Consider the following 27,089-nt stretch of genomic DNA (forward strand, 5'->3'; position numbering starts at 1 on the left):
GCGGCCTTGGGCACGCGGGCTTCAGCAGCTGTGGCCCAGCGGCCTGGTTCCTCCTTGGCGAGTGGGATCTTCCCGGACCAGGGATCGAACCTGTGTTTCCTGCATGGGCAGGCAGGCTCTCGACCCCTGGACCACCAGAGAAGTCCTGTTTTTTAAAAATTATTATTATCTGAACCATTACAGTGGCTTCTTGACTGCTCTCAAGTCCCTTTCCTTTCCATTCCTTAAACATACAAACCTGAGCATATCTGTCTCCTTCCTTAAAAACAAACTAAACCAAAAGAAAACAAAAGTCAGGAGTTCCCATCACCTATCTCACAAAATAAGACTTCTCACAAGAGAAGACTCTACACATGGACATCACCAGATGGTCAACACCGAAATCAGATTGATTATATTCTTTCCAGCCAAAGATGGAGAAGCTCTATACAGCCAGCAAAAACAAGACTGGGAGTTGACTGTGGTTCAGATCATGAAGTCCTTATTGCCAACTTCAGACTTAAACTGAAGAAAGTAGGGAAAACCACTAGACCATTCAGGTATGACCTAAATCAAATCCCTTACAATTATACAATGGAAGTGACAAATAGATTCAAGCGATTAGATCTGATAGACAGAGTGCCTGAATAACTATGGATGGAAGTTCGTGACATTGTACAGGAGTCAGGAATCAAGACTATCTCCATGGAAAAGAAATGCAAAAAAGGAAAATGGCTGTCTGAGGAGGCCTTACAAACAGCTGTGAAAAGAGGAGAAGTGAAAGGCAAAGGAGAAAAGGAAAGATATTCCCATTTGACTGCAGAGTTCCAAAGAATAGCAAGGAGAGATAAGAAAGCCTTCCTCAGTGATCAATACAAAGAAATAGAGGAAAACAACAGAATGGGAAAGACTAGAGATCTCTTCAAGAAAATTAGAGATACCAAGGGAACTCTTCATGCAAAGATGGGCTCAATAAAGAACAGAAATGGTATGGACCTAACAGAAGCAGATGCAGGTCAGGAAGTAACAGTTAGAACTGGACATAGAACAACAGACTGGTTCCAAATAGGCAAAGGAGTACATCGAGGCTGTATATTGTCACCCTGCTTATTTAACTTATATGCAGAGTACATCATGAGAAACACTGGGCTGGAAGAAGCACAAGCTGGAATCAAGATTGCCGGGAGAAATATCAATAACCTCAGATATGCAGATGACACCACCCTTATGGCAGAAAGTGAAAAAGCCTCTTGATGAAAGTGAAAGAGGAGAGAGAAAAAGTTGGCTTAAAGCTCAACATTCAGAAAACTAAGATCATGGCATCTGGTCCCATCACCTCATGGGAAATGGATGGGGAGACAGTGGAAACAGTGTCAGACTTTATTTTTTTGGGCTCCAGAATCACTGCAGATGGTGACTGCAGCCATGAAATTAAAAGATGCTTGCTCCTTGGAAGAAAAGTTATGACCAACCTAGACAGCATATTAAAAAAGCAGAGACATTACTTTGCCAACAAAGGTCCGTCTAGCCAAAGCTATGGTTTTTCCAATAGTCCTGTATGGATGTGAGAATTGGACCATAAAGAAAGCTGAGCGCCAAAGAATTGATGCTTTTGAGCTGTGGTGTTGGAGAAGACTCTTGAGAGTCCCTTGGACAGCAAGGAGATCCAACCAGTCCATCTAAAGGAAGTCAGTCCTGAATATTCATTGGAAGGACTGATGTTGAAGCTGAAACTCCAATACTCTGGCCACCTGATGAGAAGAACTGACTCATTGGAAAAGACCCTGATGCTGGGAAAGATTGAAGGTGGGAGGAGAAGGGGATGACAAAGGATGAGATGGTTGGATGGCATCACTGACTCAGTGGACGTGAGTTTGAGTAAACTCCTGGAGTTGGTGATGGACAGGGAGGCCTGCCATGCTGCAGTCCATGGGGTCGCAAAGAGTCAGACATGACTGAGTGACTGAGCTGAACTGAACTGAACTGGCCTGGCAGTGGTCCTTCTAAACTGACCCTAGCCGTCCTTTCCAGCTCCCTTTCTCACTCCCCTCTCCCCATTATTGGACAGACGTTTACCACTGGCTGTTACAGGTCAGGTTCTGGGTTGCAGGCATAATACAAACCAGCCACAATGTGGTTCCCATGGTGCCTGCCCTCCAGAGACTTCTAGCTCCTGGGGAGGGAGCAGGCAGTGATACTGTTGATTCCAGATCAGGGTGAGCACTTCATCTCAGGGTAGAATAGTGTTGAGGGGGAAGGCGGGGGTCGGGGGGGAGCAGCTCTAACCCAGCCTAGGAGAGCAGAGCTTCCAGCCCAAAGGGGAAACTGGAGGAGAGTTGTGAAGGACGAGTACATTGGAGATGAAGGAGGGAATCTGTCTTTCCCACAAGAAGGAATTACAGACGCAAAGGGCAGGCGATGTGGAAGCAGCAGGCGTCACACTTCATTCCACAGGTGCTTCCCGAGGCCTCTTAGCTGCCAGGGGCTGTTTCTGGCCACAGTGAACACAGCAGACCAGACCCTTGTCCCCATGCAGCTGACAGCTCCCCAGAGGAAAAGATGCGCATGCGAGTTGGAGAGAAAGGCAAGCATTAACAGCCACAGGGGAGCCCGTGGACCCCTAGAGTTTATGGAGCTGGGTCCACAAATATGGACCTGGAATATGAATGTGGATGTTTGTGTGTGTGCATGTTCACACAGGCCTTTTCACAGGGAGAGGCCTCATGGCATTTTATTACATTCTCAAAGCGACCTGTCCATGACCGCCTTGGGTCACCGGGTCCTTATTCTAGGGCCCCTGGTGCGAAGCTAAGGAGTTTGACCTTGATCTGGAAGTTCTGGGAGCCAGTCGTGAATTTTGAGAAACGAAAGCCTCAGCGCCTGACACCCACTGCACCCCTGCCACAGAGAAGTCCTTGAACCTTTTCAGCTGCTAACTTCTGCTTTCGCTGTTTCCTCCAGAACTGGAGGAATGGGAAGGCCCACACTTCAAAGCCAGCCAGCCCTGACTTTGCATCCTGTTTAGACCTACCATTTTCCAGCTGCTAGCCCCCAGGCCTATCCCCCTGTGACAAGCTCAGAGGCATAAATGAGCCTGTGATGTTTTGAGGATTTAATGATTACTTTTGCTTGGAAAAATATGGGCTTCCCTGGAGGCTCAGAGAGTAAAGTCTTCCTGCAATGTGGGAGACCCTGGTTTGATCCCTGGGTCAGGAAGATCCCCCGGAGAAGGGAATGGATACCCACTCCAGTATTCTTGCCTGGAGAATCCCATGGAGAGAGGAGCCTGGAGGGCTACAGTCCAAGGGGTCACAAAGAGTCGGACACGATTGAGCGACCGACACACACTTTGCCTGGAAAGTGCCCAGCGTGTGTTAGCCACTCAGCAAATGTGAGCTCCTCCCGTGGCGAAGTGGCTCAGCTGTTTAGAGAGTCCCTTTTGTCTGAGGCCTGGAACGTCCCGGGCAGTTGCTCACACACCCAAAGAGCCTCGTGAACATCATCAACATCACTCTCCAGACACCGCGATAAAGTCGGCATCTGTACTGATGGGCCCTCGTCCCCATCCACAGGATGAGTGTGAGTCCACACACAGTTGACCCTCTGTTTTACAAATGAGGAAACTGAGGCTCAGGGAGGTCCAGAGACTTCCCAGGAATCAGTAAATGTCTCGAGGGCTCCTATCACCACATCTTCTATAATAATAATGATGACAGCAGTAACAACCACAGTGAACAGCTGATTGTGCTTCCTTTGCGCCAAACGCTGCCGTGAGCCTTTTGCCCGCCTCTGAACCCCCAATTCCAGCCGCCAGCTCTCCAGCAGTCCTTCTGCCAGTACCATCGTAAAGTAGGTGCTGTTTTTGCCACAACTTACAGACGGAAACCGAGGCTCAGAGAGGCCAAGCAACTCGCTCAAGGTAGCCCCAGGCAGTGTTCACGTGCACTCTCAGAGCTCCATCTGACTACCTCTGCAAGGAAATCCGTGTCACTCTGCCTCTCTCTCGGAAAACTCTGCTCCCCAGCTACACAGTTCAAAACCCCACCCGTCCGCCGGGCATCGCGGTCAGCGTGCTCCAGCCGAGATGTTCTTTGTTGCGGCCGAGAATACAGAGAGGGCTGCCCGGTTCTCCTGGGGGGCCAGGGCAGAGGCTAGGGCCAGGGAGATGCGTGGACATTTTAGGCGCAGGGCCGTGTGCCGGGGAGAGTGTCTGGGTATCCGGGATCGAGTCACGTGCGTGTGAAACTCGACCTAGGGGCAGGGTTTGGGGAGGGAACCCCCGCCCCCAGCTCGGGGCGCAGCCCACGACGGGCGTCAATACAGCTGTTGGCTCGCTCTGTCGATTATTCACCTCGTCCCAGCCTCGCCGCGCGGACTGGGGCCGCCCGGAGGCGTCGTGTCCTCCGATGGAACAGGGGCGGTGACAGCCCCAGGCGGAATCTCCGAGGCCGCGAGCGCCGGGACGGTCCCGAGCTGGGCCCGCCGGACACCGGACGCCGGACGCCGACGGGTCCGCAGCCACGCGAGGCGCGTCTGCCGGGATCAGAGGTGAGCGGCCGGCGGTGCTGGGCTGGGGTGGGGGGGGGGGGGTGTTCCTGAGAGCCGCCGGGTGGCTCCTACCGATTCTTCCAGGCTCCCCAAGAAACCCTGTCACCTGAGCGCGCGCCTCCCGCCTACCCCAGCGCGTCCTCCCGCCCCTTGGGTTTGGCCCCTCTGCGCCTTGTCCGGCCACGCTTCCCCCGCTAGGAGCACGCTAGTGTCGGAGGCCGTGCGGACCTGCGGGTGCGCCCGAAGGCCCAGGCCCATTTCACAGATGGGAATACTGAGGCTCCCGGGCGCAGGCACTCGTGCCTCCCCCCGCCCCCTCCCACCCTTTCTCCGCGGCCCGGCCCGCCCCTCTCCTCTGCGATCTCCCCTGGCTTTCCTTCCTCCCACCCCCGGCCGCTCTCCGCCCCGGCGCCGCCCGCATGCCGTCCCCTCCCGCAGCGGCGGCCGTGCCCGAGGCTGGAGCGGGCGGGCGGGGGTGGGGGGAGGTGTGCAGCGCGGGCGGCTTGTCTCCCTTTGGTAAACACGCCCGCCCGCCAGCCCCTCCGCCGCCCCGGCCCTTATTGAGTCAGCTGCCGCCGGACTTCCTGCGGGAACCCGAGCCCCCTCCCTGGACCGGAGAGGACGGGCAGGCGCCTCGGGTGAGCGGGGGGCGCCGGGGGCGCGAAGGGCCCGCCTGGGGCCCCTTCCACGTGGCAGCTGCCGGCAGGGAGCGAGAGCCTGCGGGCACTTGGGTCGCCCGGCGCGGGAAGGGGCAGGGCCCCCAGGAGCCCGGCCCCGGGGGAGAGAAGTTTTCTCCCCCGGGCCACGGGAAGACGGAGAGAGGCGGGGGGTGTCCTGGGGCTGCCACCCGACTTCCCCTTCCTCCTGCTCTCCTCGGGGGGTCCTTCCTGGAGCTGGAGGCTGGCTGGCGGCCGGCAGCGGCTTCAGAGCGCGCCCTGCCCCTTGCTGACCTCTGGGGACTCGGGGAAGCGCGGTTTTGGACGCCGGGAGCCGGGCACCGCGTGCCTGGGCCTCGGTGGAGGAGCCTGGCGGTGCGCCAGGAGTCCGTGGCGCGCAGACAGGACCTTCCGGCCCCTAATAGTGACCCGGGGGGCGGGGGGGACCCCAGCGCCGCGTGCGCCCCCGGCGCTGCCCGTGTGCCCAGAGCCAGCCTGGGGGGACCTGCTGGGAAGCCCAGGACGTGATGGGGGCCTCCATCGTGGGCAGGCTCGAGGGGGGTCTCTAGAGCCCCCCGATAAAGGACGCTTCTCGGGGTCCTCTGGGCGCCAGGCTCAGTACTCTGTGCCCCGGCAGGCTGGCCGCCGGGATGGCCCCCACGCTGGAGCAGGCGTACCGGCGGCGCTGGTGGATGGCGTGCACGGCGGTGCTGGAGAACCTCTTCTTCTCCGCCGTGCTCCTGGGCTGGAGCTCCCTGCTCATCATGCTCAAGAACGAGGGCTTCTACTCCAGCATGTGCTCAGGTACCCCGAGAAGGGACCAGTGGGGGCGGCAGGGCGGGCCGGGGGGCGCCTCCGAGGTCGGAGACCGAGCACCGCGCAGGGGCTTGGGCACCCCACTCTCCACCATACTTTCTCTAGAGAAGAACCCTCTCACCGAATTCAGTTTGCACTGAAACCCAAGCATCCTGCCGGCATCTCAGGCTCGGGACGCACCGCACCGCAGCTGCTAGCTGGATGAGGGTTTTCTTGCTGGGGCTATTGTCAGGCTGAAGGAGGCAGAGCACAGTCTTCAAGCTGGGTTTAATCATCAAGGTGGTGGGGGGGTTGGTGCGCCTCCTTTTCCAGGCCCTTGGAGGCCTCGGGTCACCTCTTATACAATTAGTAGCCTCATTTTGTCTAGGGCCCCAGCTCATGGGGGTCTTTGCTTCCACTTTGGTCACCTGGGCTTTGTATGAGGGGCTCTGAAGGCTGGAGTGAGAATTCTGGCAATCTTGGGGAACCCTGGCAGTCTTCAAGAGCCCAGAGACAAGGAGTCGCCCCTCCTGCTGCCTGGGACTTGAGTTGCTCCTGCTCTCTGACACGGGGATCTTTCCTTTCTGGGAAGGAGGGCGCTGGGCTGACAGGCTCAGCCCAAGAAGCTGGAGGGGTGTGGAGTTTGGTCCTGGACTGCTTATCCTCTTCCTCCAAACGCCTGGCCGAGGAACAGGCTTTGGAGGAGGGCCAGCCTGGGTTAGAATCCCAGGAGCTGGCTGACAGTGGCCAGGTCTCCACAGCGCTCAGCACTTCCCTGGTGGCACTGGTGGTGAAGAGCCCGCCTGCCAGTGCCGGAGTCTTAGGAGGCGAGGGTTTGATCCCTGGGTCAGGAAGATCCCCTGGAGGAGGGCATGGCAACCCACGCCAGTATTCTTGCCTGGAGAATCCCGTGGCCAGAGGAGCCCGGCGGGCTTCGGTCCACAGGGTCATAAAGAGTTGGGCATGACTAGAGAGCACGAGCGCAGGCTAAACCATTGAGCTTCAGACGCCTGGCCTGCAGAGTGGGAAGAAGAGCAGTGTCTATGCAGTGAGAGGAAACAGTACGTGATCCGTGGGTCCTTCCTGGCCTCTCCCAGCTCCTGACTTCACTTGCTGCAGCCGTCTGCCTTGGCTGTGGGAGAAAACGCTTGCCCTCGCGGGGGTGGAACTGGGGCGCCCTTGATTTCTGCACCCTCTCAGCTCCCTGCCCGACTAATCCGTAAGCAGCAGGTGGGGTGCAGGATGCGTGGGCATGCACAGCCTGATGGGGGGACCGAGGAGGTGGGGATACAAGCTGGCAGCTGGGTCAGGAGGTGCTGGTTTGGGGTGGTGTGCTGGGCATCCCAGGGTGGCTGGGAGAACCAGGCAGAGGGCCGGGCATCCCTGTGCCAGGGGAGGCCAGGAGTCCAGGTCTGTGCTGAGCTGTTTGCCCTGGACACCGGGGAGACCTGCCCTTTGCTGCCTCCTGGCCTTGATGCCTGTCTCTGCCTGTCCAGTGGCTTCTTCCAGCCCTCTGCACCTGTTTTGTTTTCTTTTTATATCAATTTTATTGAAGATTACATTGTGATGAGGTTGGACAAATTTATGCACCTCAGGAACCATCACTACATTCAATTTTTAGAATATTTCCGTCACCTGCAAAACTCCTTCCCTTTTGCTGCCGATCGTCCAGCTTTTTAAAAATACGGGTAAGAGGTTGATTAAGATAGAAATATCGTGCCTTACAATTCGCTCATTGGAAGTACCCAAGTTGGGGCTTCCTGGGTGGTCCAGTGGTTAAGAGTCCGTCTGCCAGTGCAGAGGACACAGGTTCTATCCTTGGTCTGGGAAGATCCCACATGCCGCAGGGCAGGTGGGCCCGCGGGCCACGACTGCTGAAGCCTGCACACTCTAGAGCCTCTGGTCCCAACGAGAGAAGCCCCGCACGGCTGCTAGAGCAGCCGCTGTTCACCGCATCCAGAGGAAGCCCGATACAGCCGCACAGACCAGAAGAAAAAAGGACACAAGTTAATGGTTTTTAGTCTATTCAGAGTTGTTCCACCATCATCACAACCCTTTTAGAACATTTCCTTTGCCCCCCAAAGTCACCCTGGACCCACCAGCAGTACCCACTCCTCGCTACGTCTTCTTTCACCCCCCAGCACGAGGCAGCCCTCGTCTGCTTTCTGTTACAGGTTTGCTATGACAAACGTCCCATGTAAATTGCATCTTATAACAGGTGCTCTTGTGTTAGGGTTAGCATGATGTTTTCAAGGTTCATTCATGTTGGCAAGGGTATCAAGACACAGTTCCTTTCCAAGTCCTTTGCTACCACAGTTTATCTCTCCATCAAACAGTTGCTAGATATTTGGGTTGTCTCCTTTTGGGGGCTATTATGGTGATGCTTCTGTGAACACTCTTGTTCAAGTCCTGGGTGGACATGTGCTTTCCTTCCGTATGGAATTGCTGGGCCATAGGGTAACTCTGACATTTGAGGAACTGCTAGCTGTTTGCCATTTTCCATTCCTAGCAGCAGTGCATGAGTGTTCCAACTTCTCCATGTCCTAGACAACATTTGTTATTTCTCACCTGCTTTACTGTGGACATTGCTATCTTTCTGTGGTTTTGATTTGCATTTCCCTAGTGGCTAATGGGGAGGAGGCGATGGCACCCCACTCCAGTGCTCTTACCTGGGAAATCCCCTGGACGGAGGAGCCTGGTAGGCTGTAGTCCATGGGATTGCGAAGAGTCGGACACGACTGAGCGACTTCACTTTCACTTTTCACTTTCATGCACTGGAGAAGGAAATGGCAACCTACTCCAGTGTTCTTGCCTGGAGAATCCCAGGGACGGGGGAGCCTGGTGGGCTGCCGTCTATGGGGTCACAAAGAGTCAGACACGACTGAGCGATTGAACTGAACCGAACCATAAATTTGGTCTGGCGCATGAAAGGTTTTAATACTGGTGAAGTCCAAGCCATCTTTTCTTTTGCCATTTGTGCTTTGGTGTCATGTTTAAGAAACCATCGCCTCATCTAAGATCACAAAGATTCACACCTGTGTTTTCTTTTAGGCGTTTTAAAGTTTTAGCTGTTAACTTTCGATCTCTAATCCATTTGAACTTACTTTTTGTGGCCGGTGTGAGGTCGCCATCTGGTGTTTTTGGTTGCCCAGACGTGAGTGTGTGTTGGAGCCTGGTAACTTGGGGTCACTAGTGGTGACCGAAGTGAACCCTCTTTGTTTCAGAACTTTATGAGCTGTGATAAGCAGGGACAGCAGGGCTCTCTTTCATTCAGAGGACTTCAGCCTCTAGACACCTGCTGCTGGGGCTGCGATTCCATTTCGCGTCAGTCCCGCGGCTCTGTCCAACACACCTGCTTTCTGCTTCTCGAAGCTTCCCTCTGCAGGGTCCCAGCACCAGGCTCCACCGGGACTCTGTCCCGCTGTGCGTGGAAGGAGACAGATGGCGTGGCTTCCCGTTCTGCTCTGTGCTGCTCGGCGGGTTGCCGCCAGTTACTTACCTTTCTTAATGTTGTTGTTGTTGTTGTTGAGTCGCTACGTCGTCCCACTCTTTTGCGACCCCATGGACCATAGCCCGCCAGGCTTTTCAGTCCATGGGATTTCCCAGGCAAGAATACTGGAGTGGGTTGCCCTTTCCTTCTCCAGGGGATCTTCCTGACGCAGGGATTGAATCCACATCTCCTGCATTGGCAGGCAGATTCTTTACCATGGTGTCACCCTGGAAGCCCAATTACATCTCCATGACCCTGTATATAAAGCAGGACCTCGGGACCTACCTCCTGAGGCTATTGGGAAAGTGGAATGAGAGCCAGCATACAAATCTCAGACTCCAGGTGTGCGTTATCTTGTTCTGCGCCCAGCTCTCCCAGCATTTGCTGTGTGACCTTAGGCGAGGTCCTTGGCCTCTCTGGATCTCCATGTCTAAGTCTGTAGAGTGGAGTGCACAACCCTCATCCTTCTTGCTTTGGGGAGATGACGTGAGGACCAGTGATGCCGTGTAACAGACGTTGAGTTCATCATCGAGGCTCTTATTAGCATCGTCTTGGGGTTCCCTGACCACACCTCCTGTCTTCTCAGCTTTGGTGGATGGCTCACCGCCTGTAGAGGCATCACAGCCAAAGAGGACTCTGTTACTCAGAAGGTAGGCAGAGGCGATTCAGCTGACGACACACAGTTGCATATGCCGCAAAAATGCCACAATAATAAAACAGTAGCTAACGTTCACCAAGCATTGACTGTTTGCTAGTGAGATCTTTAGAGATCTCACAGTGTTGTGAGATCCTCACAACTCTGCTTTTGTAGCAGAGCAAACTGGAACTTCCCTGCTGGTCCAGTGGCTGAGCCTCCGTGCTTTCAATGCAGGGAGCCTGGGTCAACCTCTGGTTGGGGAACTAGATCTCAAATACCACAACTAAGTGAATGCTGCCACTAACTATCCTTTATGCTGCAGCTAAGACCTGGCACAGCCAGATAATATGGAGCCTGGAGGGCTATAGTCCATGGGGTTGCAAAGAGTTGGACATGACTGAGCATGCAAGTAAAAAATAAATATTAAAAACAAAGAGGAGAAAGCTGAAGCTCAGAGATGCTAAGTAATTTGCTGCAGGTCACACAGCGAATAAATAAAGAGCAGAGTGAGTGGTTCACCCCAGATCGGACCCCAGAACCTTTTCCCGTTGCCTTTAGCTCAACAGTCCTCCTGGGGAAGTCCTGTTACAGACAAAACAGCCAGCCAGAGCCCAGACCTGTGGGTGTCTGGGGGACTTTGGCTGTGTCAGCTGCAGGATGGCAAATCTTGGGGCTGGGGGGAGGGGGTGATGGTGAGGAAGGGCTCACAGACCCAGGAGACAAATAAAATGGGATCTTTCTGTGAGTATGTGTGTGCGTGCAGCAGTCCATACAGCCCTCCTCTCGTATAGTTGCGGCCACTGAACCCATTTCACAGATGGGATAACAGAGCCTCAGAATTTCAGCCGCACGGTTAGTGGAACGAGAATCATCCTCTCCCCAGTGTTTCCCAGACCTCTTCATTTGCAGTTCACCTGCATGATTTTACCATTTCTGTGTGCCATAGGTACTATTATTTACTTCCTATTTCCTTTTAAATCAGTCCACTTAAAAAGCCTTGTGAAAACAAAGAAACACAAAACAAAGTTTTAAAAGCCTCATTTTCTTTTCCTTTGTCAAATTATGTTTTATTGGAGCATAGTTGCTTAACAAGGTTGTGGTAGTTGCCGATATACAGCAAAGTGAATCAGCTATATGTATACATACTAAAAAACCTCATTTTATTTATTTATTTTTGGCCACGCTGCATGTGGGATCCTGGCTCCCCAACCAGGGATGGAACCCACACTCCCTGCATTGAAGAGCAGAGTTGTCACCACTGGACCACCAGGGAAGTCCCCTGGAAAGCCTCAGCTTGAAGTGTGAATTCTTGGGACCTTGGGTTTGATGTTACTCACAGGTGCACGTCGTGCATATGTATCTCTGTGCTGTTGTCCAGTCACCAAGTTGTGTCTGACTCTTTGTGACCCTGTGGACTGCAGCACGCCAGGGCCCTCTGTCCTTCACCATCTCCCAGAGTTTGCTCAAACTCATGTCCATTGAGTCGGTGGTGCCATCCCACCACCTCATCCTCTGTCACCCCCTTCTCCTCCCGCCCTCAGTCTTTCCCAGCATCAGGGTCTTTTCTGATGAGTCGACTCTTGGCATCAGATCACCCGTCTGTCTTGGGTGGCCCTGCACGGCATGGCTCACAGCTTCTCTGAGTTACACAAGCCCCTTTCCCACGATGAGGCTGTGATCCATGAAGGGGTATGTATTTCAAATCCATATGTACATGTATGTGTTTGATATATTTTTGAATAACTAGTAACTATAAAAAAGGTATACTTTCAAATAACTAATGACTGTGAAACATGTACAGGTGACCCTTGAACAGTACAGGTTTGAACCGCTCAGGATTGTTTTCAATAGTAAATCATACAAGGTTACACACTTCCTGGTGGGTTGAATCCGCAGCTGCAAAAAGGCAGATATGGAGGGACCCCGAGTAGGTCGGGCTGACTCATTACAGGCAGATTTTCTAACAGGGGGAGGAAGGGTTGAGGCCCCAACCCCCTGTGGCTCAAGGGTCAACTGAACCTCTAAACCCAACTTGAGTGGCACATGCCATGCATACCACGCTTGGGAAATACTGTTTTCTCTGACTTCAGAGCCCAATTCGATCATTAACTTCCTGCACATGTTTCTTTCATCACACCTCATGCTTCGCTTGTTTATAAAACGGGAGAAATTAGATTCCAAAGACCTCTCCTGTTGTAACTGACACAGACAGAGGTCTAAGAGGTCTTTGCATCCTGGGCTGGCTCCCCTCTTGGTTCAGAAGTCTGGCTTAATCTAAAAGAGTGGTATAAACAAACTCATTTACGAAACAGAACTAAAGTCATAGCTGTAGAAAACAGGCTTACTGTTACTAGGGAGAAAGGGTTGGCAGGGGGTAAATTGGGAGACTGGAACCGATTTATACACGATACTATATATAAAATAGATAACTAACAAGGACCTACTGTATAGCACAGGGAACTCAACTCAATACTGTGTAATGACCTACATGGGAAAAGACTAAAAATAGCAGATACATGGATATGTATAGCTGATTCACTTTGTTATACAGCAGAAACTAACTCAACCATACTGCCATAAAAAGTGCATTATTAAAAAAAAGGTCTGGCTTTATGCATCCACCCAGAACCATCAGGCCTCAGGAACTAGCTCCTGTGAGTCAAACTCACAAGAGGCAGACCAACTGAAACCAGAGACGTGAATGCATTAGTGGACCTTCAGTTATTTGCTATCCCTGGGCTAGAATGCTCCACCCATGGAAGAACGTGTGTCCTTGCCAGCACTAGTGTTGGCTTCAGAGGCTTACTAAGCTGCTCTATTCTGGAGAGAGCAGCCCCGTGGAGCAACCAGGAAGTGTTGACTTTGGAGGAGGTCTTGAGCCAGAACTCGGCCTGCCTGTAAGAAGCGGTGTGCCTTGCTGTGTTTCTCGGAGCTTCACCATCTATCTGCGGGGGTCACTGCTCCCACTTCTTAGGTGGTGAAGAGTGAATGATATACTATATGGAAAAGCCTGGCACAAAGTTGATTAGCTGAGAGCTAGTGAGAGGAAGTATCATTTGATTGTGAAAGACTCAGGAGCAGGACCCGTGTCTAATTCAGGGGCTGCAGACTCAGAGGCCTGGCAGTTAATAACAATTGGGCGTTGATATCCAGCAGGGGAATCCAGTTACTAACAGTACATTAACTTTGTATGGTGGCGGATGGTAACTGGACATTGTCATGATCATTTTGCAGTATATATAAATGTCAAATTACTATGTTGTACATGTGAAACTGATACATTGTGTCTCAAGCACACTTCAATAAAAACCGTAATAATCATTAGGCCAATCAGGGCAGCTACAGGATGGTGAATGGTGGCGAGCTAATAGCGAGGTGAGGACTTGGGTGACTTAGGGCAGGCCCTGACGAAAAGGAGTGGCTGCCACTCACCTCCAGCAGTGGCCAGATCTCCTGACATAGTAAAGAAAAGCCAGACTTCGTGATTTTTAGATGGTAACTCCTGATTTTAAACTGGCACCCTGGGACTTCCCTCGTGGTCCAGTGGCTAAGATGCCACCACACCTCCAATGCAGGGGCCTCAGGTTCAATGCCTGGTCAGAGAGCTAGATCCCACATGTCACCACGAAGATCTGGTGCAGCTAAATAAATAAATAGACAGGCACCCAATTAAAATTTGCAAACCAAGCAAAATACCTGTAGGGTTCGTTGCCGATCACCTCTTTGCAGCCTCCGGTCTACATTACTATCGCATTGCTTCCCGTTTTACCTACTGTCGGATCATAGTGCTTGTTGTGTAGTAGATGTCACTGAAGTGTGTGGAGATGCAATGGACAGGTGCAAAGCAACCCGGTGGGGAAGTAAACAGAGACAATGAAGATCACTAAATTAGGGGGCCAGCCTGAACCCCAGAGGGGCTTCCCAGGTGGTGCCAGGGGTGAAGCACTGCCTGCCAATGCAGGAGACATAGAGATTCGGGTTCAGTCCCTGGGTCGGGAAGATCCCTGGAGGAAGGCATGGCCACTCATTCCAGTACTCCTGCCTGGAGAGTCCCGTGGACAGAGGAGCCTGGTGGGCTGCAGTCCATAGGGTCGCACAGAGTCAGACACAACTGAAGTGACTTAACACGCGCACGCATTGACCCCCGGGAGACTCTGCTCTAACCCGCCAACCCCTTCTTCCAGGTACCCGCACTGGTCCCCCAGCTCATCCGCCGGCATTCCTGCAGCCCTTCGCCCAAGGGGCTTCCTCCTCTGCCTGTCCTTTGGTGCTCTGACAATAATTCATTCTCTTTCTGATCTCAGCCATCGGCCACCCCCATGCCCTTTGGACTCCTAAAGTCAGGGGTCACGGTGCTCATGGGGGATGGGGGTGGGGGGAGGGGCAGATACAGTCCACACTATCACATCTTCCTGTTTTGCCCAGGTGGCGCTAGTGGTAAAGCAACCGGCTGCCAGTGCAGGAGACCCAGAGGTGCGGGTTCTGTCCCCAGGTTGGGAAGCTCTCCTGGGGAAGGGAATGGCAACCCACTCCAGTATTCCTGCTGGGAGAAGCCCATGGACGGAGGAACCTGGGGGCTACAGTCTGTGCGGTTGCAGAGACTCGGACTCGACTGAAGCAACTTAGCACGCACAGCACCTATTGCTCTTTGCAGTAAGCCCCCTACTTATCAACAAGTTCTGTTCTGAGAGCACGCTCTTAAGTCTAACTTGTTAGTAAGTCCCAAAAGTCAGCCGAGGTACCCAACCAACACAGTTGGCTATGTAGTACTGCGTGTAACAGGTTTGTAATACTTTTCACACAAATAATACGTAAAAAACAAATACAAAATAGAAAGAAAATATTTTGAATGTTTACAGTACAGGTGGCGCCAGTGGTAAAGAACCTGCCTGCCAATGCAGGAGGCAGGAGAGACGTGGGCTGGATCTCTGTGTCGGGAAGATCCCCCGGAGGAGAGCATGGCAATCCACTCCGGTATTCTTGCCTGGAGAATCCCATGGGCGAGGAGCCTGGCGGGCTACAGTCCACAGGGTCGCAAAGAGTCGGACACAAGTGGAAGGGACTTAGCACAGCACCTTGGAAAGTGCAGTGCTATAGAACAACAGCTGGCACACGGCGGCTGGCAACGAGTGAGCAGGCAAGAAAAGCTACTGATGGAGGAGGGAGAAAAAGTGGGAGATGGTAGAGCTGAAGGGTCGCCAGCAAAAGGAGACAGAGGGCAGAGTGCAAGGTCACTCACACCTGACATTTATGGAACGCACGTTCGCAACTTGAGGTTCGTATGTCGGGGACTTTCTGTATGTCAGCGTCCACTTGACTATTACCTAGTACAAATCCCGTGAGAGCTGAGCGCTGTCTTATTCACTGTGGGGTCTCCAGCACCTAGAGGAGAGGCTCCCAGATCATGAACCACCATCGACCCCTTCGTCAGCTGTTCTGGGAGCATCTGCTCGGGGCCAGGCTGTGTACAGAGCTCTTCGTGCCCGTTCTCCAGCTCAAGCTCCTAAGGAGCCTGGCTTAGCCATCCTCTGCTCCCTGTTTCAGGCAATGGGCCCGAGCCTCAAAGAGAGGAAGTTACTTGGCCAAGGTTGCACAGCAAGTGGGGATGGGGGTGGGAATTCAGACCCTGGTCTGTGGGCCCTCCAGGCACACCCTGACTCTGCCCTTGGCCATGACGCCTAAGTGAAAGTAGGACAGAGGGGGTCCCAGCCTCACTGAGCATTGAATGAAATGAAAACCCCCTCCTTCGCTCACCGTCAGCCTTTCTCACTAACCTGTCACAGCTCCCAGCTGGCATCTTACCTGGGGGGTGACTCCTGGAGGAGTCCTGTAGGGCGCTGCTGTGCTCCTGATTCTGTATCTTGTTTTCCTTATCTGGAGAGTGGAGGTAACTTTATTAGCTAACTCCTGGGGCTGTCATGAGTTAATACAGCGACTGTTGAGAATATGCCTAGAACACGGTTAAATGCTCAACAAATATTAGCTCTTGGGGGACTCCCCTGGAGGTCCAGTGGCTAAGACTCCATGCCCCTACTGCAGGGGGGGCAGGTTCAATCCCCAGTCAGGGAACTAGAACCTGCATGCCACAACTATGACCCAGCGCAGCCAAATTACTTAATCTAAAAATACGAGCTATTATTTTATCAGAATGTCATTTATGGGGAAAGAATCCTCTAAGTTTTAAGGGAATTCTTGTTACATTATTCAAGTGTCACTCACTGAAGCTGTCCCAGACTCAAGGGTGCTTCCTGTTGGGGATCTCCCACCCTCTAACCTTGGACACTGAGTGAATATTTCAGCGCAGTAAATACTTCGATGTCTGTTGTCCTGTTTGAGTTAGCTGAGGCCTCAGGCTGGCTGTATGACCCCCCGGGTCAGATACTGCACGCATGCCTACTCAGTTGTGTCTGACTCTTTGCGACCGCATGGACTGTAGCCCACCAGGCTGCTCCGTCCATGGAATTCTCCAGGCAAGAGTACTGGAGCAGGTAGCCTGTCCCTACTCCAGGGGATCTTCCTGACCCAGAGATCAAATCGAGGTCTCCTTCATTGGCAGGCAGATTCTTTACCACTGAGCCACCAGGGAAGCCCAAACCCATCGCTACCATTTATGGAGCCCCTTCCCCATCAGAGTAGTAGGTATGACTCCAAAGTCCCCCGGTCAGCAGGCAAGCAGACGCCGGGCACTGGAGGGCCGGACCCCTGATCCCAGCACGCGCTCCTGGGCCCTGCGGCTCCCGCCGTCACGTGCTGCCTCTCTTCCCCCCTCCTCAGCTGAGAACACCACCAACACCACCCAGGACGGGTGGCCCAGCTGCAACCAGCAGGAAGAGATGCTCAACCTGGGCTTCACCATCGGCTCCTTCGTGCTCAGCGCCACCACTCTGCCGCTGGGGGTCCTCATGGACCGCTTCGGCCCCCGGCCCACGCGGCTGATGGGCAGGTGAGGCAGTTGGGCTGTGGGGGAGCTGGAAGGGGCTGCAGGGGGCTGGAGGGTGGGATGGTGCTACAGGGGGAGGGAGGCAACTGCCCCCCCTTCCCTGCTTCTCCATAGTGCCTGCTTCGCTGCATCCTGCTCCCTCATGGCCCTGGCCTCTTGGAACACCAAAGGTGAGATGTCTGGCATCTTGTGCCCCCACCGGAAGAAAATGGGTGGGATGAAGGTGGATGGTGCCCCAGCTCCTGCCTTTAGCCTCCCCCAGCTCCCCAGAGGCCCTCATCCATCTTTCTTCCCTTCCCAGTTCTGTCTCCACTGATATTCCTGGCATTGTCCATGAATGGTTTTGGTGGCATCTGCCTAACCTTCTCTTCACTCACGGTGAGTATGACAGGCCCTGACCTGGCCGCAGGGCACCCAGGAGTGGGGTGGGTGGGAGGGGCGAGCGAGGGTGAGGGTGGAGAGGGACGCAGATCAAAGGCGTGTGTGTGTGTGTGTGTGTGTGTGTGTGTGTGAGAGAAGGGTGGGTGTGAGGCTGTGTGTACAGATGAGGCTGTCAGAGTGGATGCTGGGTGTGTGTGTGTGTGTGTGTGTGTGTGTGTTTCCCAAGCCCATACATCTGTCGAACTCCATCCTAGGCACTGGGGCCGTGGCACAGACAGAACTGATAACGTCCCCTTTCTGGAACTTAACATTCAGGGCTTGGGGGAACAGACAACCCTAAAAACAAGTAAACTAATGCATGCTGTCCTGAGTGCTGGAAAGAATAAACCTCGGTGATGCAGAAGTAAGAGGGGGCCTCAGCTTGAGACTGCGGGTGTGTGTTTGCTGCGTGGTGTATGTGCGGTGCTGTCCGTGGCGGCTTAATGTGTTTGTCGATCTGTTAGACTGAACCATGCAAAGTTGCCCACGCTTGTCGGTGCTTGACTTTCAAAGAGGGCCTTTTCGCCTGGCTCTCTGAGTGTGTGTGTGTGTGTGAGTGAGCGGAAGGGATGCAGGCTTATGGGTAGCGTGCGTGGTGCCGGGAGGGGGTGCAGACTGGGCTGCCCCCGGCTGTTTATCTTCGCGGAGAGCACCTGACTGCCAGACTGGGTGTTCTGGCTGAATTTCACCGCACCCAGCAGCTGCCTTTAATTCCAGCCCAGGACATTTCACAACTCCTTGAGGAAGCGGGTCCCCTCCTCCCCGCCGCTCTCCGCAGCCCCTCTTCCATTCCGTGCAGCTTGACTCAGGGCCCCGAAACCCTCCCCTCCCCTACCCTTGGGGCCTGACCTCGAACCCTGCCCGGGGGCCCAGAGGACGCCACGCCCCCGCCCCGCTGTGTAGTAATCTCCAGCCAATGATAGGGCCCGACTCCGGCCCCGCCCCGCCCCGCCCCGCCGTTATTAATTCTCCAGCCAATGGCAGGGCCGGATCCGGCCACGCCCCCGCCCCGCCGTTAGTAATCTCCAGCCAATGGCAGGGCCGGGATCCGACTCGGGCCTCGGGGGGCTGGCCCGCCCGCCGGATCCCGGCCGGAAGTCCAGTGTAGCGTCGGCTTAGCGAGGCCGGCCCAGGCTGTGCTGGGCGGAGAAGGCGCTCGGACTCTGGCGGGAGGCGGGTCGGGGCTCACGACTGAGGAGCACCGCGGCCTCGGCCACTCTCCCGGCCCTGGCGCTTTCCCTGGCGTCCTTGGCAAGCGTGCCTTGCACAGCCAGGCTGCCGGGGAAACCCCTGCCCGAGTGGGGTCATCCCGGCCCCGCCTCTGTTTCCCAGCCGCGTGGAGGTTGATGGAGATCGTGGATGTCTCTCTCTGTGTTTATTCCCCTTCCTCTCCGGAGCTGTTTCAGATCCCTTCTGAGCCTCCGTTTTCCCCTCTGCGGAGAGGGCTTTAGCTCTGTGCGGCGTCTAAGACTCTTCCAGCTGGGGGCTCTGTGGACTGGCAGTGAGGAGTAGGGGTCCGGGTGGGGGATACCCGGCTCTACTTGCCCCTCACTCCAGGGCCTGGCTCAGGCCAGTGAACAGACCAGTTCTCTTTCTCTCTCTCTCTCTTTTTTAAAACTATTATTTGCATTTATTTTTTGTGGCATTTATTCCCCGGGCCATAAGCTTTTGTTTCTTCAGTTTCTCCTGGGATATTTTTTTCCTTCTGTGCAGCCTCCTCTTCCGCTTTAGGAACCATCTGTTCTTTTTCAGTAAGGATCTTCTCAGTGTGGCAAGGAGAGCTCGTGTATGGGTTGATCTGACCATGAGCTCTGTAAGTCCTTTGCTACATCCTGGGGGCTTTGTTCACTTGGATGTGCTCAATGACCAGAGAATCTACACCTAAGCCCTGCAGTTCAGCATTACTCTCTGCATTTTTGAGCTTGTGCAGTAAAAATTCAGCACTCTTGTGGGGCCACCGACCCCGAGTCCAGCCCCGCCGTTTGGCCCGTGGACACCTACCAGCTCCACCATTGTAACGACAGAATGGCACACCTTGTTTCTTTAAAGTGACATCCTTCAGATACTTGGGGGTTTTCAGATGTGCATTCCCTTAATGGCCTGAGCAGTTTCACCAGTGTTCTTAAAGTGCATTGCAGATCTGAACCTCTTGATTTGCATGATTTTGTGGGGTTTTCTGGGTCTAGGGAATAGCGCACCATTTTTAGAGGTCACCTCAGGCCACTTACCGGAAAAAGCACGACCAGTTCTCTACTGGTGGGAATTCTGGGCTTGCTTTGTGTGCAGGCTTCCTCTTCTGACACAAGCCTGGCCCTGGCCCTATCCCCTCCCTCACTCCTATCCTCAGCTCCCGAGCCTTCCTGTTACCTGTCCTGGCTCAGTTAAAACCATGGACTGTGGCCTTTGGGGCTACTGAGAAGGTTAAAAGGCACCATCCTGGTAGTCACAGCCTTGGGGTCTGGGATAGAGCTCGTATGGCCAGAACTGGAGAGAAAGTCACTAATGAGCTCCAAGTACTTTTCTTTCCCTTTCCGAGTCCCAGTGCTCAGCTATCAAAGGAGTTGCTCTAGAGTGGTATTTCTTAAATACCTAACCATGGCTTATTAAGAGGCAAGTCATGATTAAGGGACTCCATAAGTACCTCACTTGGGGAACCCTGGGGTTAAACATAATTTCTCTTTGCAGGCACTTGTGTGTGTGTGTGTGTGTGTGTGTGTGTGTGTGTGTAGGGTGGGGTGGGGGAGGGGGCTTCCCAGGTGGCTCAGTGGTAAAGAATCCGCCTGCCAATGCAGGAGACACAGATGACCCAGGTTTGATTCCTGAGTTGGGGAGATTCCCTGGAGGAGGGCGTGGTAACCCGCTTCAGTATTCTTGCTTGGAGAGTCCCAAGAACAGAGGAGCTTGGTGGGCTGCAGTCCATAGGATCGCAAACAGTTGAACACGACTGAGTGACTTAGCACATGTGCTGTGTGTGGGAGGGGGCTATAGCAGTTTCCCTCATTGATTTTGGCTCAGAATTTTTCTGTTGTGACTCTGGGGCACATGTTCCTGGAGCTCGCTTTGAGGACTGCCAGGGTTAGAAGCTTCCAAGCTTTTCCAGGCAGGGCAAGGGGAGCCCTGGGTGGGTGTCAGGGTCTCCCTGCTTACAGGCACCCACCTCCTCTCTCAGCTGCCCAACATGTTTGGGAACCTGCGCTCCACATTCATGGCCCTCATGATTGGCTCCTACGCCTCCTCTGCCATCACGTACCCAGGAATCAAGGTATGAGGCTGCTCGGGGAGGGGGTGGTGGTCCATGAGGTTGCTTGGTCTTCTTTCTGCCTTGACACAAGAACTGGGTGCCTGGTGGCTGGTAAGTCTGGTGACATGTCTCCTGCCAGGCGGACGTCAGCGCCCGCCTCCAACGGCCTCCACAGCCCCGCGGCGCTGTGGGAAGAGCCCGGCACTGCTGTGGATCAGCGGGTCTCTGTTCTTTCCTTTCCCGTCGTCCGAGTCCAGGCCTTCATCCCGTCTCCCAGGCCAGTGCTTTCTTGGCTGCTCTCCCTGCCTCCAAGGTCTTCCCTCTCTGAGCGGTCATCCGCATGACTTCCAGAATGATCTTAGATGGAGAACTAGCTCACCCACCTGCTCTCTTTCACCTGTAGAATCAAAAACAACCCCTTTACAAGCCTTCCAGGCCCTGGGCTCTTGGCCCTCACCCCACTTTTCAGGCCACATCTCCTTTCCCTGTCCTGGAGAGGCTGGGCGATTTGGGTCCCAAGGTTGCCAAGCTAGTCCAGGTGAGGCCAGCTGTAAGACAGGTCCACCTAGAGCCAGAGGGCCTGCATCCTCGCTCTGCGCAAGTCTGGGGCCTCCTTCCCGCCTCTGATAAATCACCTTCTCAGCAGGGCCAAAGCGTGTGCTTCAGAGTCTGCCTTAGGCAGCTAATTTATTACAGTAAGTCCTCTGCAAAGGAGCGAGTTCCATTCCAAGAGCACGTGTGTAAGTCCTATTTGTTTGCAAGGCCAACAAAGTTAGCCAGCCAACTAGTACAATTGGCTGTATGTGAAATAGGATTGATATTATTTGTATAGTAATGTAACAGGTGTGTAATAGGTTTATGATGCTTCTCACACAAATAACACATTAAAAAACAAGCACAGACAGAAAAGAAAGAAAGCCATTTTTAACCGTACAGTGCAGTAGCTTGAAAAGCACCACAGGACAGGGCAGTAGCTGGCACACAGGGACTGGCACCGAGTGGACAGGCAAGGTGCCACGGCTGGATGGCATCGCCGACGCGAGGACGTGAGTGTGAGTAAACCCCAGGAGCTGGTGATGGACAGGGAGGCCTGGCGTGCTGCGGTCCATGGGGTCGCAGAGTGTCGGACACGACTGAGCGCCTTCACTTTCTGCTCAGCCTCCGTCCCAGTGGAGGTGCAGTGCGCACTGCTGGGGTGGCTGACAGGTGTTCAGGCAGGACCAGGCCTGGAGAGGGGGGTCTCCCTTCCCTCCACTAAGGCAGAGCGATTTGAGGAGCCAGACCCTTGGGGTGTGGCCCTTTGAAGCTCTGTCCTGCTCCCGGGCAAGAAAGAGCCCTGAAGCTGGAGCCCAGGAGGAGCGGTTTTCCCGGGCAGCGCCAGAGCTCGGAGCAGGGACCTGGGACCAGGACAGACAGCGGTCATCCTGGGCAGAGGGTGCAGGCAGGACAGCTCCGCTCGCCGGCTGCCTCCCCGGCGGGGATGACCCATGGGCACAGAATCGGTCACGACAGAGCCTGCTGGCCCTGAGGCTGCACAGCGCCCTGCTCCCTCCACCACCCCAGGTCGCCACACCTGTGAGAGCTGAGCTAAGACTTGTCTGGTGGAGGGTCTCTTTCCCCCAGGGAGGGCGGCAGGAAGGGGCAGGAGGAACGCAGCTGGGAGCTTCCACCCTCCTCTCTTGTCCATGAAGTGAAACGACGTGTGTGTGAAAATGAGAACAGGTGTAGAGTCAAAGGCAACACCGGTGTATCTTCTTAAGATATAAACTGAGATTCCAAAGACGTGTCGAGCTTGTGGCCAGCCTCTTCGGCACCTGCTTGGAATCACCTCACGTCTCTTGGGAGGGGTGGGGGTGAAAAAGGGAGAAGGCAGTGGGGCCTCTAGATCTGGTCTTAGCTTCTGGCCTTCGTGTCTTCATCTGCGAATTGGGCACAAGGGATGGGCTCGCAAAGACTTTCCCGGAGGCCTCTGGGGCCTGGGTCACACTCTGGCTGGAGGGCGTGGGCCTGGGGCCGGGCAGCCTCCGCCACGGGCCTCCCCGCTCCCCCCACAGCTGATCTACGACGCCGGAGTGTCCTTCATGGCCATCATGTTTGCCTGGTCGGCCCTGGCCTGCCTCATCTTTCTGAACTGTGCCGTCAACTGGCCCAGGGAAGCCTTTCCCTCCCCCGAGGAAGTCAACTACAAGTGAGCGACGAGGCGGTGGTGGGAGGGGGAGATGGGAGGGGACCCCCCCCCCCCCGCAGACCTGGAAGCTGGGGTGTGGTGATGCGATGCGCAGAAGCAGCTTGGGGGTCAGGGAACCCGAGCCCTGCTTTCCCACCTGAGCCTCGGGCCCGATCCGACTCGGATCGGGTTCTGTGTAGCTGGGGCATGACGCCAGCAGCCAGACATGGGGAGTGTCACCCTGCTGTCCCGGCTGGAGGACGGGGTCAGAGGAGCAGGGACGCTTGCCATAGCGCCGCATGCCACGGGTACCCAGAAAAGGCGCTTGCAAAGGAATGATGTCCTACCCCGTGTGGGGCAGCCTGATGGCAACTCACACACACACACACACACCCCGCCCTGTCAGTTCACACACACACACACACCCCGCCCTGTCAGTTCACACACACACAAACACACCCCGTCAGTTCACACACACACACCCCGCCCCGTCAGTTCACACACACACACACACCCCGCCCTGTCAGTTCACACACACACACACACCCCGCCCTGTCAGTTCACACACACACAAACACACCCCGTCAGTTCACACACACACACCCCGCCCCGTCAGTTCACACACACACACACACCCCCCACCCCGTCAGTTCACACACACACACACACCCCCCACCCCTGTCAGTTCACACACACACACACACACACAGCCCGCCCCGTCAGTTCACACACACACACACATCCCGACCCTGTCAGTTCACACACACACACACACACCCCGCCCCTGTCAGTTCACACACACACACACACACCCCGCCCCTGTCAGTTCACACACACACACACACACACTCCGCCCCGTCAGTTCACACAGACACACACCCCGCCCCTGTCAGTTCACACACACACACACACCCCGCCCCGTCAGTTCACACACACACACACACACACACCCCGCCCTGTCAGTTCACACACACACACACACACACCCCGCCCTGTCAGTTCACACACACACACACACACACACACACACACACCCCGCCCCGTCAGTTCACACACACACACACACCCCGCCCCGTCAGTTCACACACACACACATACACACCCCGCCCTGTCAGTTCACACACACACATACACATATCCCGCCCCATCAGTTCACACACACACACACACCCCGCCCTCTCAGTTCACACACACACACACACACACAGCCCGCCCCGTCAGTTCACACAGACACACACACCCCGCCCCGTCAGTTCACACAGACACACACACCCCCCACCCGTGAGTTCACACACACACACACACACACCCCGCCCCATCAGTTCACACACACACACACCCCACCCGTCAGTTCACACACACACACACACCGCCCCGTCAGTTCACACACACACACACACACACACACACACACACAGCCCTCCCCGTCAGTTCACACACACACACACACACCCCGCCCCATCAGTTCACACACACACACACCCCACCCGTCAGTTCACACACACACACACCCCACCCGTCAGTTCACACACACACACACACCGCCCCGTCAGTTCACACACACACACACCCCACCCCTGTCAGTTCACACACACACACACCCCGCCCCGTCAGTTCACACACACACACACATACACACCCCGCCCTGTCAGTTCACACACACACACATACACACCCCGCCCTGTCAGTTCACACACACACACACACACACACACACACAGCCCGCCCCGTCAGTTCACACACACACACACACCCCGCCCCGTCAGTTCACACACACACACATACACACCCCGCCCTGTCAGTTCACACACACACATACACATATCCCGCCCCATCAGTTCACACACACACACACACCCCGCCCTCTCAGTTCACACACACACACACACACACAGCCCGCCCCGTCAGTTCACACAGACACACACACCCTGCCCCTGTCAGTTCACACACACACACACACCCCCCACCCCTGTCAGTTCACACACACACACACACACACCCCGCCCCTGTCAGTTCACACACACACACACACACCCCACCCCTGTCAGTTCACACACACACACACACACACACACACACACACACACCCCGCCCCGTCAGTTCACACACACACACACACACCCCACCCCTGTCAGTTCACACACACACACACCCCGCCCCGTCAGTTCACACACACACACACCCCACCCGTCAGTTCACACACACACACACCCCGCCCCGTCAGTTCACACACACACACACACACCGCCCCTGTCAGTTCACACACACACACACCCCACCCCGTCAGTTCACACACACACACACACACACAACACCCTGCCCCGCCAGTTCCCTAGGGCACCAGGGTGATGCTCCACACCCAAGCCCCTCGGCTCCGGTCAAGTAGCTGGTCCCGATCGGGCGGCCTCTGTGTGCCAGGCCCTGTGCCCAGTGGTCGTTCTGACTCAGGACGTGGGCTCTGTTATTAACTCCATTCCTAGCAGGCGCAGGGGCACACGGGGACCTTCCTGGAGTCGCACCACTGGAGCGGGGCGGGGATGGGGGCAGGACTCCAGAGCCTGGGGCTCCCCTGGACTCCATGCTTTCATTGCCACGGGCCTGAGTTCAACCCTTGGTCAGAGAACCAACATCCCACAAGCTGCACGGTGCAGCCAAAAGGAAGAAAGAGCTTCAGAGCCAGAGTTCTTTTTTTAAAATGCATTTATTGAAGTATAGTTGATTTACAATGTGTTGGTTTCAGCTGTACGGCAGAGTAATTCAGATGTACATATATTCTTTTTCTGATTCTCTTCCCTGCTAGGTGGTTATAAAATATTGGGTCTATTTTCCTGTACTATGCAGTGGGTCTCTGCTGGCTCTCTGTTTTATGTTGACGTGGAGCAGTGTGTATATGTCGATCCCAGACTCCTAATCTATCCTTCTCTCTGTCCCTGCCGTTGCCAGAATCTGGGTCCTTAGCGCAGCCTCCAGGGCAACAGCCTAAGTGGAAAGCGGCTTCATCCACCGTCCACTTAGCGGGCGCTGAGCCGGGCCCTGGGCTCCGAGCCGCGCAGACACAAGCCCCGCGCTGGGGAGCACGTCAGTATTGGGAAGAGGGGACTTGGCACCCCCGGGACAGCACCCATCAGAGGCAGGCTGCGGAGGGTGGGCTCCGTGGGGCTGCTTCCCACGAGTTGCTGCCCGGCTCCCGGCAGAGAGAAGACCAAACTCAAAGAGCTGGCCCTGGACCACAGGGTGACGGGGGACCGCTTCTACTCCTACGTGAGCACGGTGGGCCAGCGGCTGAGCCAGAAGGCCCCCAGCCTGGAGGAGGGGGTCCTCTTCATCTCATCCCAGGACATGCCTGGCGGCGCAGAGAGCTCTGCGGAGAGTGAGTGTCCGTCTCGGCGCCGGCCTCGGGGGGGTGGAGAGGGCGGGCCTCATGGGGCGTGAGCACCCTTGCCTGGGTGGTCATGCTCCCTCCTGAGTTCTCACGCCACCCCCCCTGCCGGACAGGTGGGCCCGCCTCCCATTTCTAGAACTCCAGGATGCTCGGGTTCACGGGTCCTTGGCCGGATTCCTGGAACCCGGCGGCCGCTTCCGGAACGGGGCAGGTCCCTTCCAGGCCTGTGGGAGAGCGGGTTTCTTTCCGTGGGGCTCCCTGCAACCGCCGAGCCTCTTGCGTCAGACCCCGCCCGGGGAGCCGGCCTCCAGGCTGCCTCCACGCGCGCCGGGTTGGTTGGCGCCCCTGCCGGCCGCGGCGGGTGGCTGCGCCTGCCTCCCGCCCGGCCGCTTGGCGGGGAGTCAGCCATGAGGTCGCGGAGGACGGATGGGAGTCCCGAGAAGGGGGTTTGAGTCCAGCTCCCCGGTTCCAGGCCACGTGACTTGAGTGGGTCGCTTAACCCCACTCTCACCTTCCCTGTCCGTTAAACTAGCACTGAGAACACCCTGATGCTGGGAGGGATTGAGGGCGGGAGGAGAAGGGGACGACAGAAGACGAGGCGTTGGATGGCATCACCGACTCGATGGACGTGGGTTTGAGTAAACTCCGGGAGTTGGTGATGGACAGGGAGGCCTGTGTGCTGCAGTCCATGGGATCGCAGAGAGTCAGACACGACTAGGCGCATGAACACAGCACATTTTCGTAACATGGGATGATGCATGTCAGGTGTGCAGCACACAGCAAGTGCTTGGTAAATAGCGGCTGGAGTGACGAGCATGCCAAGCCTGGGGCACA

The 27,089-nt window shown here is 55.3% G+C and overlaps 1 protein-coding gene across 3 annotated transcripts in view; it reads left to right on the top strand.

Annotated features, from left to right (window-relative positions):
* Window positions 1–4,284: 4,284 nt before the first annotated feature.
* The window catches only part of SLC43A1 (solute carrier family 43 member 1), a 31,409-nt gene continuing 8,604 nt past the window's right edge, over window positions 4,285–27,089 (top strand). Inside the window, exons 1-8 of one of the 3 annotated variants that reach the window (XM_070472923.1) lie at window positions 4,285–4,527; window positions 5,821–5,987; window positions 16,880–17,048; window positions 17,160–17,215; window positions 17,347–17,423; window positions 20,635–20,727; window positions 22,761–22,894; window positions 26,068–26,243. In XM_070472923.1, coding sequence (XP_070329024.1) covers window positions 5,834–5,987; window positions 16,880–17,048; window positions 17,160–17,215; window positions 17,347–17,423; window positions 20,635–20,727; window positions 22,761–22,894; window positions 26,068–26,243 — 859 coding nt within the window. In that variant the 5' untranslated portion in view covers window positions 4,285–4,527; window positions 5,821–5,833. Of the gene's footprint in view, window positions 4,528–5,073; window positions 5,166–5,820; window positions 5,988–16,879; window positions 17,049–17,159; window positions 17,216–17,346; window positions 17,424–20,634; window positions 20,728–22,760; window positions 22,895–26,067; window positions 26,244–27,089 lie in introns of those variants that run through there. The other 2 variants (XM_070472924.1, XM_070472922.1) reach the window with 2 other exon arrangements.

Source organism: Odocoileus virginianus, chromosome 10 (assembly GCF_023699985.2).
Source record: "Odocoileus virginianus isolate 20LAN1187 ecotype Illinois chromosome 10, Ovbor_1.2, whole genome shotgun sequence".
In the NCBI taxonomy this organism is placed as follows: Eukaryota; Metazoa; Chordata; class Mammalia; order Artiodactyla; family Cervidae; genus Odocoileus; species Odocoileus virginianus.